The sequence below is a fragment of the Thalia democratica genome, unplaced genomic scaffold, assembly GCF_965202585.1.
Source record: "Thalia democratica unplaced genomic scaffold, ktThaDemo2.hap1.1 HAP1_SCAFFOLD_67, whole genome shotgun sequence".
NCBI classification, from domain to species: Eukaryota; Metazoa; Chordata; class Thaliacea; order Salpida; family Salpidae; genus Thalia; species Thalia democratica.
The window spans coordinates 64,587-78,288 of NW_028139251.1; the positions used below are offsets into that span (position 1 = coordinate 64,587).

The 13,702-nt window shown below is 30.8% G+C and overlaps 1 protein-coding gene and 1 pseudogene across 1 annotated transcript; both read right to left on the minus strand.

The window, feature by feature from the left end:
• Nucleotides 1-850: 850 nt before the first annotated feature.
• On the minus strand, nt 851-13,038 carry LOC145845461 (porphobilinogen deaminase-like). The gene is made up of 6 exons (XM_082952727.1): nt 12,871-13,038; nt 8,395-8,575; nt 6,966-7,144; nt 3,405-3,613; nt 2,124-2,259; nt 851-1,033 (listed from the first exon to the last, which is right to left on the minus strand). Exons 1-6 carry the CDS (start codon nt 12,940-12,942, stop codon nt 851-853), a joined length of 960 nt encoding a protein of 319 aa, XP_082808853.1. The 5' UTR covers nt 12,943-13,038.
• On the minus strand, nt 4,461-5,243 carry LOC145845463 (serine/arginine-rich splicing factor 5-like; annotated as a pseudogene).
• Nucleotides 13,039-13,702: the final 664 nt, after the last annotated feature.

Here is a 13,702-nt window from a genome sequence, read left to right on the forward strand (position 1 = left end):
AGGTCCACAAAGCAAAACATATGCCGATAAAGTGCAGTTAAAAATTAATATTCTCATTTTTCATTACTTTTTTGAGATTTTTAGCAACGAAAAGCTATTTATAAAGTTTTTAAACTTAGTATATACCTTACAGTAAAATTTCTATTAAGGTAATTAGTTGATGCTTGATGGTAAAGTTGTGTCTTTTTGAGATTTAAATGAAATATAGACGTTTTGTTTCCCTTTAAAAAAATGAGTACTACTCCTTTCTAATTATTTGGTCCCGAACCGGATCTACTTTTTAAAACAAACTTCTATTACTTTAAATTGTTTGTTAGATCAATACCTGGTCTGTTTTTTAAGATAAAAGACTCTATATATAAGAAAGTTTTACTTAAGAAATCTTTTTAGTTTAGATATGCCTACGAAACTGTTTTTATTTTCTACCTTATCTTTCAACAAAAAAAAGTATTGTATATCTTAACTCTGTTTAAAATATCTATTTATACACGCTTTCGTTACAAAAGTTTGAAATTTTAAACACCTTCTTTTTCTTTTTACTTATGGTTACTTAATATAACTTATTATTACTGATTTTTCGTTTAATTACTCATTAAGTAATAGTAATTGGATTATAAAACGTTAGGCTTATGTTAACAGCTACAGCTTTATATAAAAATACTTTACACAATTAAACATTAAAAAATTACTTTCAGATATAAAATCATACTTGAAACGCATAACTTTAATTCACCAACCATTAAAACTTTACTTTTAGATACAAAACGATACTTCAATTGCGTTACTTTATTTCACTAAACACGTATTCACTAAAATCATAACTAACAAATCAACTACATTATCCTGCAGATTAAATAGTGTCGTCCACTTTCTTCTCGTTTGTCTTCCTCGCCTCGTGCAACAGCTGAGCGGCTCCCTGCTTCAAGCACTTGATGGCCACGTCCCTGCCCAGGTGGGCCGCCATCTTCAGCAGCAGCGGGTGCAGGAAGGAGTGGCACGCGGTTATCGACGAGGCCTCGCAGCACTTGTCGGACTGCAATGTACGTTGAGTTACAAAAAAATAACAGTAGTAGTTGAAAATAGCTTTTTTTGTTCAAAATACAGTTAGAGGTCTGTACTACCTTCAGCAGCGGTTCTTTACCTTTCTATCATGTTTTACCCCGATTGGGAACTTCATTACCAATTTTACTCCCTTATGGAAAATGATTACCAGTTTTACCCCCAGTATACAAAATAGTATTTAGTTTTGAGGAAAAAAAAACTAGTTTGTTTGAATTCAAAACTTGTTATTTATAAAAGATCATAAAACTTAAAGAGTTTAAACTTTAAATATTAACTTACATAACTTGTTATGAAAAAAAAAAAACTACTCTAAAACAAGGGAGTTTACCTCTAAGGTTAAATTTACCCCGGGATAAGAACCGCTGACTTACAGGGTTGCCATAGGTCGGTGTAAAACAAATTTTCTAACTTTTTTGAACTTTTTAAATCAATTTCTTGACTAACCTTGACCGATTCAAAAATACATAACCAAAGACTTTAAGTTATATAAAGTTTCACGCAATTAAGAAATAACAAACTTTTTATAGAGTTGTGTGAAAACAAAAAAAATATATATAACAGAATACAAAAAGTTAGAACTCATATCCAAATCATCTCTCAATTTTTACACCATAAAACAGCTTCTAGAAAGCTTAGGCACTTTAAGTGTGGTTTCCAGCGGTAAAACTGAAACTACTTTTTGGCAGTTAAACACTTTGTCTTTACGTGAGATCATATAAGAATTTGAAATACAGATGACAAACTTTCTTATTATGAGCATGTTTTTAAAAGATTTCCTGACCTTCCTGAATTTGTTTAAAAAAAAAACCTTTTCATTACTTTTATTGACTTTTGTCTTTTTTCCCTTACTTTTTCTGATTTTTCTGACTTTGTGGCAACCCTGTATTTAAAAGGAGAACAAATATAGACTCTATTTTTTTCAAAAGCACACTAAAGTTATTGGAGTCAATACGAGTGTTAAAGAACACTGAATTACACTAGTTTAAAAAAATGAAGTTAAAGTTTAAAGTAAAATAAAAATAAAATTTCTAGTAGTTATTAAAAAAAAAAAGTTTTTTAACCTGATTGGGTCTCAGGAACTGCGCTTCAGTCGAGATGTTGAGGTTCGCCTCGCTCTTTGTGATCACCGATTTGCTGCCGTCGTAGTTAAACGCTCCACCAGTCAGCGATAACTTCGACCCGTCATCGGATATCTCGCTGAATAAAGTTTTTAGTCTTTAAAAATTACAAAGTAGTACTAATTTATACATTTTTTTACATAGAGCAAAATTTCCAAAAGTGGGCCATATGGCTCCTAAAGCTATAAAGGGCTCAAAGGGGGGCCGTGAGGCCATAATTTGAAACTTACACTAGATATACTAAAGTAGACAGTGATGAGCAAAAAAAAGGTAATATGCATATTAAAGGGTAAATTTTAAATTTTGTACTAGATATTCTTGAGCTGATGGTAAATAACAAAAAAATAAGGTCTTAGGCGTATTTAAGGATAGTTATGAAACTTGTACTAGACTAGGGTTTTCCAATGGGCTATATAGAAATTTAGGGGCTATAAGTTGCCAAAAGGGGGTGCCATGAGACGTTAATTTGAAACTTATACTAGATATTTTAAAGTTTATGGTGAAGAGCTAAAAAAATATCTTAGGCGTACTTAACATTAGGTTTTTGAGAGAGGGGCTATAGCCTTTTTATTTCTTCAAAAGGGGTCTTTTGGTAAAATTACTGGAACCCTGGTGGTAAGTAGTTGGAGAACTAGTTCAAATATTATAAGATTTTCATGAGAAATTGTTGTGATATACATATTATATACTAAAATATCATTACTAAATTATTAATGTTAAATTAATCATTATTGTAACAAATTATTTTTTATTGGTGATTTAAATCGACTGATTATCAAGTCAAATAAACACATACATCCCTAAATTGAAAGTCATAATATTTCTTCTGTATTTAAAAATTTAACTAACAGTAAAAAATATACAAATAAAAACTAGTCAGAAAAAAAAGTTATAATGCACATGTAGGAAGGGTACAATAAAATTTAGCTACAACTTTTAAAGTAATAAGCAGTCAACTTTGTTTTCTAATTTTACGAATGAAATACTAACACTAATTCAAATAAAAGAACAACAAGCCATATGCTTTATTAAACATAACAAATAACGAAAAAAAAATTAGTCAATCACAAAGGTATCACATGATCCAAAAGCTGTGTTACAAGTATCATAGATCGTAGTGCATAAGTTCTTAAGCCATAAACAAAATATTATAAATAAAATAAATAACTTAAACTTTAAAACAGCATTTTTGTGATGCACCTAACAATAAATAAGACAACCGACCTGCAAACACCCTGTGGAACGGAGCAACCTCCACCCAGCGTCTTCAGGAACGCTCTCTCGGCAACGCACCTCAACACGGTGTTCTTGCAGTGCAAACTGCTAACCAACCGTATCGTGACGTCATCGTCAGCCCTCGTTTCCACCCCCAACGCGCCCTGACCGATGGCGTACAGGCAAGTGTCCTGGTCGAGCACTTCGGAGATGCGATCCTGTGAAGATTTTTTTCGATATAGACAAAGCAGTTATCTTTTGTTCTGAATAAAATATGTATGGTTCGCAGTATGTTTTTTTGCAATTGTAGTAATAAATAGTATAATAGGCAGTTCTAAAACATCGTAGTGGTCTAAAATAGAAGTCTGCTAATGAAGAATAACTCCTTGTTGAGTTAAGTGAATTTAATAAGAAAGTAAGTATTTAAAACAAACCAAGTATAAACATATAAACTAATATGAGCTAAGGCTTAAAAATTCAACATCCCCTTCAGCTCATTTGAGGAAAAATAAACTTAAGGTAAAACAAAGCTGAAGTAAGGAAATCTAGATAAGTGACAAATGCATTTATTAAAAACTGAAATAAATTGGATATACTTATAAAATTCAATTTGCCCTAACAAAAGAAACGCTTAAAACATTAGGATATTAATTTAAATTAATAAATAATATAACTGTAATACAACAAAAATAACATTAAAATTAAATTCTACTAAATATATCCAATTTAACGTGAATCCCTTCTCTCTTTGTTAATATCACTAATTTAGACCTGGAGCATTAAAGTCTTTTAACCTTTTAGAGCAAGTAGTACTTTCGTTTTCTTCCTTAAAATTCTTATGATCCTCAACAGCTTCATTTGTCACATCAGTTCTGGCATCAATCGAGCTTTCTGACAACATTGAAGGCGAATCAGAAGATTGATGACTTACATTATCTTCCTGTGAGTTAGATTGATCTCGAAGCCAACAATGGAATGCCTTTGTATCAATACGCGTTGAGATTGGGTTGTACAACCTCGAAAACCTTCTATTCCTTTGCGTAAATCTCATTGAGCAGTCGATTCTTACCACAAATTGAGCATGTGGAAGCACCTCCATAACAACTCCACTCCTGTCTTATTTACGTTGATAAGTGCCGCTCTGTTTCTCAGTAGACACCTACTGTCAACGTACAAAGGTCGCAACTTCCTAGCTTTGTGTTCAGTTCCATCAAACTCGTCCACTGCCTTATTAAAATCTTTTTGAGAGTGGAACTCTACATCCCTTCTCCCCTGACGCTCTTGTGAGTTTCAGCGTACGCCACTTCAACAACGTGGCGGAAAAAATCTTTCAAGTCCTGCTAGCCTGTCCTGGACGACACATTCTCAACAATTAACCAGTACTTGGTTCTTGAAGCCGGACCGTATTTGGACCTGTTTCTGTCATTGAAGCTGCCGCGGTCACCAAGACCGTAGTCTCCTCTTCCGCCGCCATAACCGCCTCCGCGGTCCCCGTATCTGTCACCTCCCCTATTGTTGTAAGACTTTCTTGACCAAGGAGTTCCCTTGGCATGCTCAACAGTGATTCTCTCATGTTGGCTGCTTGTTCATCTCATAGATTGCGTCGTCAGCGTCTCTGGCATCGTCAAATTCCACAAACCCGTAACACTGCTTAAGATTGAATTCACAGATCTTGCCAAAGTCCTTGAAGAAGCGCTCCACGTCAAACTCTTTTGCTCCGGGGAAAAGCCCACGAATGAAAACGCGAGTGCCGTTGTTAGATGACAATTCTTTATCATTCAAATTTGTAATAACTTTAGAATTCTGATGAGGCAGCTGAGAACCAATAGTTGGAAAATCTCTATTCATGATTAGAAGTTCAACAATTGTTTCAAACGAGAGAAAAACCGAGTCTCTGAGTCACTTACATAAATATTACTGTTGCAGCTGACTACCTCATTCTTTAAAGACATTCCACTATCAGTAGCTCTGATTGCACCTAAAATATTTATTGGAGTTTTGTTAGCAGCCCGAATTGTGATTGATACAGGAAGTAGGTCATTCTTACCAAAAACAGCATCTTGAAATTTTTCCATCCCCTAAGATTTGAATATGTACCAGTATAAACTAACACACTAACCATTAAAAAATTATTTGTGCCGTATTCAGTTACTTTAATTGATGCATGCGGATGGTTGAATGTCTTGCTTCTACGCAAATTTGTCTTGTAAAAAATCATGTTGTTCAACATTATTCGTTTATTAGCCTGTAATGACATTACTTGTGTATTCTGTTGCATAAAATAGGAACTATCATCATAGGTTTGAACAGCATTAACATTCTATGATTGGCTGCGCCAACAAGAAAAACAATGTCTGAAAGATTTTACATTCTGAGTTCATTTTCCTTTGAATGCATAAAACAACTTATTACAGCGCTGGCAAAGTACATATTTAGCCTTATCCCCTACTTTAAAAGATTGCTTTTTGAATTTGTTTTGATGAAATGAAGATACCGCTGATACATTCCGAGAGTTCTCTGTTGCATGTCTCTCCATTTCCTTACTTTTAATTATTGAAATTACCTCAAACGATGACCTGAACAAGATATCTTCAGTGCTTAAAACTTCTCTTCTAATATCTTCGTCACCTACACCTGCAATCATCACTTCTTTAATTGCTTCTTCTATATAAATTGTAATATTTTCTTTCCACATTCAAACTCACTGACTGCAGTAAAATTACAAATTTCTGCCTTACTTTGAACACGGGTTGCAAATGTTCTGAAAGGTTTATCATGGTATTGATATAATCTCACCAGTTCTGCTCTTTTGATACTAACTGCAACTTTTATGACTGCTACTGACTCCATCAATTTAGCTACATAATCTTCTGACTTGGCCATCAACCTAGGATCATTTGCCAACATGAGATCATTAAGTTTTTCATGCGCACATTGAAACAGTTGTATGCTTGCATTCTGGCTTCTTATGTTTCAACCAATTTTGAATGCCTCCTACCTGCGAATGAAAGCAAGCAATGTTTCTTCTCTGATTCCATGGTACACTCTTGGCCGAATTAGTTGCAGTTGACTTGGCATTGATACAATTTTTGATAAACCAGAATTCTTTTCATGCTCAATTTTCTGCAGGTCCAGAAGCCTGCAAACTAACTCACATGATTCATCTGGCGTTTGGTAGCTGCATTATTGAATAGGCACTTTATCACAACCATAATAAGATATTTACATGAAAAAATTCCTCGTTAAATTAAGTGAATTTAATAACATTGTAACAAAACAAGTATAAAAATATAAACTGAAAAGAGCTAAATCTTAACAATTCTACAGCTATAATGTTGAACAACAACTTTGCAATTTTTTTTATGATCAAATATAAAAGTTATCATATAAACAAAAACTTTTTTGTTCTATTTTTGAAAATAAAATTACCCTACTTTCCTTAAGATTCTTTTCAAAAATTATAAATTTTTATGTTTAATTAACTTTTACGCTTTTGTCTTGTTTTTTAATAGTCAGGTTACAATGCTCAGATGTCAAATTCACTGCAGCTCATTCACAAAATGATCAAACCTGCATGTTGAGCCTTTTCACGCCGGCCACGGCCAGAATCATGCAGTCGAAATCGCCAGCTTCGTCCAACTTCCTGAACCTCGTCTGCAGGTTTCCCCTGATGCTCCTGAACTTCAAGGTCGGGTGGGCGCGAGACAGTTGAGCCACTCTTCTCATCGACGACGTTCCTACCACGCTTCCTGTGTTCAAAATATATTTTTTTTTGAGTATAACAAGAAAGTAAACTACTGGTTCTGACCAAAAAACACGTTGCTCAACTAAATATTTATCAGAAAAATGCAAGTACATGGAATTAAGTTTATTATTTAGACGCACTTTAATTAGAGATAGTACTGTAAAGTATACAGTAGACACATAGATACGCGCTTTAAGATTTACACATCCAAGTATTATACACATCAGATCTTAAAAATGGGTTGAGTCAAAGTACTTTAAAGAAAATTCATAATATTTTAAGGTATAGATGTTGGTACACTTAATTTATTGGTACTACTCATCATAATTAAATCCTACCTTGTTTAGTTACTATTTTATAAATACTATATTCTATTTGGGACTACTTTGTATAAATCAGACAAGACAGTTTAAACAATGTATTTGTTATAAAAAGAACCTCTTAAAGGTATTAAAAAATCTCTATTTTAATAATTTAAGTTACTTTTGAAAATAACTTAAAATAAATGAAACTTGAAAACAATTTAATTTTAAGTGAAAATAAACTAAAACCTTTAACTAGTGTGTACTACAAGATATTCAAAGAACTCTAAAACAATTAAATGTTGGTTAAATAATATTTCTTATATTTAAACCATAAAAATACACTAGTATATTTACATGTAGCTATAACTATACACTGTACTATACTATGCTTGATTGCACAAGTTTAGATATGGTCATTTTGTTTACTAAAACTACATGTTCATTCTTCAAAGTATGATATGGAAGTAAACGCAGAAGGTTCATTACAACGTTTTAGTAAACAATGAAGGTAAGTGAGCAAAAACAATGATTCAACAATGATTAGTGTAAATATACTATAACTGTTGTTTAAAAATATTATCACTTTTAGCCTGTTTAGATTGTAGTTTCGTAAAAAAACTTAAGGAATTGGTCTCCAAACTTAAGGTACGAGCTTTTTCCCACGTGTATTGTAAATTAATAAATACTTAATAAAGTAGCCTGACATAATTTTTGTTATAAAAAGTAATTTTTTTTTAGCTAAAATTTAAGTTTTTTCCTAACTCAATTAAAATTAGCGTATTTATACTAATTCGCTTTATGATAAAACCTTACTTAAAATAACGAAAAGTAAAACCAATACAGTGTCCCAGAAGAAAAAAAGAACAGAATTAACACATTTAGAAAATAAATACGCAGCAATAGTTTATTATTTACCTGTAATTTAGTAACAATTAATTCAACAACCCACCTGGCTCCAGTTCGGAAAGCTTCTTCACTTTCTTGTCTTTCCTCATGATGACGCAATCGAAGGGGTTTTCCCGCTCGCACACCGCGGAAATGGTGAGGCCGTCGGGCAGGGTGGAGGGCATGTCCTTGAGCGAGTTGACCACGATGTCCACCTTGCCGTCCGTCAGCGCGTCTTCCAGCTCCTGTGTGTTTGCAATATTTTGATTTTATTTTATCATTATATTCTACAGCAGGTAAAAGTTGTTTGTTTTTCAATTCATCTAAAAGCAGTCTTTAAACTTGAAGAAATAGTTTTTGTTTTGAAAAATAACTTCGGTTGTATACCTTTTTTTGTGCAGCAATAATAAAAAATAGTAAAATCTTTCCACCCGTTCGAGCTCCTGGAGATATTTAGATTTAGATTATAATTTCTGTTTTCTGACTGTTTCAACTAATTTTTTTTAAGGTCAGTCAATTGTTATTAACTATTCAGTTTATTAATAACCAATCTTAAAGTTCTCATAAAAAAGTTGGTAGTGAGTTACTTTTAGTAAATTAAATTCGGTCACAAACTTTTTCCAATGCAACAATAAATGTATTCAGAGTTGATTTTTAACTTAATCTGCTGCTTTATATACAATACTTTATTAACCGAAACACATTAAAAGTAAATTTCCTGAAACTAAAAGATTCATATGTAATTATATAATATTATTTGATAGAATAATAAATTTAGTTCTCATGTAGTCAATATTTAACAGTTCTAAAGCTTATTTAAATAAAATTTAAATTTTTTTTTCTTATTCATAGTTTGATACATTTTGTTTTAGCTCTTAACATTTGAAACTATTGAAAATATGTTATATTGTGTTTTAAGTAAATACTACAACATTTTAAACTTGAAATTTTGATAAAAAAAATTGTTATTTTATAAGTCTTTATTTAGCAAAAAAAATTTTTGTTTGATAAATAAGTAACTATCAAGCAACTAAAAATTCAACAGTGGTTTAAATTTTTTTACAATTTTTTATTTTATTTTTTTTTTTAAATATCAACAACGTAAAAAACATAAACAACTTTCATTTATTAATACAAAAGTATATCAAAAACCTATATCAATAAATTATAATTATTAGTTAACAAGGCTCTAAAACTATTAAAAGTGATGTCTTAATTGAAAATGTAATATCTTAGAAAACAGACCTTGTACGACGGCTAAAAAAGAAATTCAAGCTGCCACGATTATAAAAAAAGTTTTTGCTGAAAAGAAGATCAAAATTATTGTTAAATATAAGTAAAGAAACTTGATTTCTTTGTTTTAAAATTGATTTTTTTAATTTCTCTTTTAAGTATTTAAGAAGTTATGTAAGTCTAAACCCAACCAGTTTTTGCCTTTTACAGAGTAAAAAATACTCAAAACTCTTCATTGTTTTTAATAAAATTTCCTTGCAGAAAGTTACCAAAAAGTACCCGAAATTCTTATCTAGAAAATCTTTGAAAAAAAAAATCTTTATTATTTATATAAAAAACAAGGTGTGTTATTATAAAACTAAACTTTTTATACCTTATTTTTTTAATTCATACTTTATTATATTAATACATATTTAAAAAATAAACAGTAAATTGTCCTCAAAATATTGCTTGTTAAAACTTAAAAAATAGTTATATACCTATAGATATAAATTTTGTAAATTGTTTATAGATTTCCGGTCAAGTGTGCTTTATCAGTCACTTTAACGGTCAATGTCCGCTTGCCGAGACCACTGTGCCTTGTTGTATTTTACAAAAGATTAAAATGCACCAATTCTATTAACCATAATAAAAATTTAATAAACCGTTTTTTTCTAAGAGCCTTGTTGACTTTTATTTTTAATTTATTGTCAAACGCTGTATCAAGGCACCAAAACCTGGGTCACTTAAACTTAAAGACACACGAATAAGGAAAAAATAAAAATAAACACTGTTCATTAAGTACAAAAGCTATAGATAAAAATAAATAAACTTAATCTTAAAAACAAGCAAACTATATACTAAATGTTATATGTAGTAAAAATAACTATCATAGAAAATATCACATATACGGTAGGGACAGTAGTAAAGTGGGAACGGGTCAGAAAAGCACGGGTGACACTTTAGCACGGAGTGACACTTTAGCACGGAGTGACACTTTAGCACGGAGTGGCACTTTAGCACGGAGTGACACTTTAGCACGGTGTGATAATTTAGCACGGAATGACACTTTAGCACAGAGTGACACTTTAGCACGGAGTGACACTTTAGCACAGAGTGACACTTTAGCACGGAGTGGCTTTTTAGCACGGAGTGACACTTTAGCACGGTGTGATAATTTAGCACGGAATGACTTTTTAGCACGGAGTGACACTTTAGCACGGCGTCTCTTTAGCACGGAGTGCCACTTTAGCACGGAGTGACACTTTAGCACAGAGTGTCATTATAGCACAGAACTGATTTTGCATTTTTTTTTTGCTGAAATCACATTAGGTACTGTATTGTTTAAAAATATAAAAACGAAATATGCAACATGTAAACTAAACTTAACAAGCTTTTAATGAGTTACAAGTTAAAGCTTTACTTTAAACTAAAACTAAAGTAAAAATAAAAACTTTATTAACTTTCTTTACTATTTAATTTCAGATGAAAATATTTTGATACTTTTACTTTAAAGTTTTTGAAATAAAACTATTTAATTAAGTTGGCAATAAATACAAGCTCTAAGATTATTAAAAAAAATAATTGCTTTAATAAACTCTAATAAGACTAAACTTTAAGCGTAAGTTTTAAATAAAAAGTGATAAATATAAAGTTTAAAATGTTTCTTATTTCATTTTAAGTCCATAGTTAGACTTTATTTATATTTTTTTTAAGACAATGTTTTTAAAAGTGTTAGAACTAATTTTCACAATTAATTGTTCGTTAAGTTAATTATTTTAGATAACTAAACATTATTTAAATCAACATTTTAAAATATTTAAAATTATTACGTTCAAAAATGTCACCCCGTGCTAAAGTGACGCCGTACTAAAGTGACACTCCGTGCTAAAGAGTCACTCTGTGCTAAATTGACGCCGTGCGAAAGTGACACTCGTGCTAAAGTGTCACCCCGTGCTAAAGTGACGCTGTGCTTTTCTGACACCTACCCAGTAAAGTACATCAAAAATTTAATCTTTGAAAACATAAATTACAAAACTTACAAGCTTAAAACCCCAAGGAAATTATCAAATTATTAAAAAAAGCCTTAAAAACACTTAATGAAACTTTAAAAAAGGAACTAACATTAATAGAGAAAAAGCGTTGCTAAAAATTTAAAACAGGTTACAAAATAAATCAGGTCATATCAACTTAATCAGTGATAGTTAAAATTAAAACAAAAGTGTCTACTGATAAAATTTTTATTTTAATCATTTTTCAAAATAAATATAGTTAATGTTTTTACATGTTACTATTTATTTTAGGAGACTATTCCGTATTTTAACTGAACGATTAACGAATGAGTAATGCTAAACATCATTATTGAAATGATGTTTGCATGTATTTTTTTTTTCAACCTCAGAAAGTAGTTCTTTTCATCAGGTTAAAAAGGCTTTGTAAACTAAATTCAGTTTTAACGCTAACTAGCTTAAAAAAATTAATGAGGTAAAGCTAGAGTCTTTCGAACTCTAGCTAGAGAATAAATATTAAGTTTTGATAATCTATCGTGGTAGGACAAAAAGAAAACATTGAGGCGATTGAAGATTTTTTAAGCATGCTTTGTTTTAACTTGTTCTAGATAGTCATTTTATATTTTGAAGGTAGAAAACAAATCTAAACTTAAAACAAATTTAAACTTAAAACAAATCAAAACTTAAAACATATGTGTACCACATACATATTTTTAAAAATATGGTTCTATAAGTATATTCAAAACTTTTTGATATTTAGAAGATGCAGTTTTAGAATTGCAATCATCGTGTTAGATCAATTTGAAATTTTCAGAAATTAAAATCAAAATCTATAAAAACTTTAGTTTGGGATATGTTTTTATGTTTAATTTTAAGGCAGTATATGTTAAAGTTTTTTTGTGACTATTTTAAACACACAATTTACAAAAGTTCAAATTTAACTTATTTACGTTTTGCCAATTGTAAACATGATATAAAACAATTGTATAATGTTTTTAGTTTGGCTAAATACTTTTGTATTGTCTGTAAAGGAAGGATTACTTTTTTTTAATGTTTAAACTTATGAGTGATAGCTGTATTTAAGTTAAAAAAAATAAAAGTCTAAGAGTGTTATAATAACAAGTATTACAGTATGTAAAGGTACAAAACTTTAAAATTTTTCAAACTACACTAAATACCATTTTTCAAAAAACCTTGGTAAACTAGTTCATTTCGCCACTTTTTTAAAAGTTCAAAACTCAATGATTATTAACCATCACTTTATAAAGTTATAAACAAAACACAATTAAAACATTTTCTAAAACATCAACTCCACATACCTTGGTGAACAAGTTCTTCTCCCCCGTTTTGCTCAGCGCCTTGTTGAGTATCTTGTCGCCTTTGGTCTTCATCTGCACCACTTCGATGTTGAGACCCGGGTTCTTCTCCAACAACTTCGCCTTCACCCATTCAGTTTGTATCACAGCCAGTATGGAGTCTCGGGTGCCGATCTTGTAAGTTTTGGTCTGTACAACTTGCGCAGCGTCCATAATTTATTTGTGAAACAAAGCTGAAATGATTTTCAAGAAACTTATCTCATTGTAAATTCAATTCTAGTTACACTTTTATAAAATAAAACAACACCTTAAGGTAGCAGACTTAATTGACAAAGCTCAAAAGTACAAATTTTTGTTAAGTTTGGGTAAAACGAAATACTGTGCTTAAATCTAGCTAAAGCCACATTAGACCCTTTCAAACTAAACTAAAAGTAAGGTTATTTATCAAGGACAACGCCTTTGTCGAAAATTGGAGCAGATGCTTCGTCAAAAAAAAAAAGTAGTATTATAAAGCTGTAAAGATTATTACTTTTTAAATAAAATTTTATTTGATATAAATATTTCGGAATTGAGTTTTATTTATCATATTAATACCTTTTTTTTTAAATCAAACTAAGTGTTTTTAAAATAGTTGTAAATTATCTTAAGCCAAAAAAAAAAACAACTGTCGCCACTGGTATTAATTTATTTCAAGGTTTTGAAGAAAATCAATGAATGAACACCAACAAAAATAAGATTTTATCGTAGCCTATGAATTTGGAACGGGACAAATATCCGCGATGACAATTTAGCACCAAGGGTCAAATACTATCAAACGAAAACTTTTGCACAAAGG

Coding starts and splice junctions, on each gene's coding strand:
- LOC145845461 (XM_082952727.1), bottom strand. CDS start 12,942: ATGAAGACCAAAGGCGACAAGATACTCAACAAGGCGCTGAGCAAAACG. Junction 8,576..12,870: donor AGAAGAACTTGTTCACCAAG/GTATGTGGAGTT, acceptor GCAAACACACAG/GAGCTGGAAGACGCGCTGAC. Junction 2,260..3,404: donor GTTCCACAGGGTGTTTGCAG/GTCGGTTGTCTT, acceptor AACTTTATTCAG/CGAGATATCCGATGACGGGT.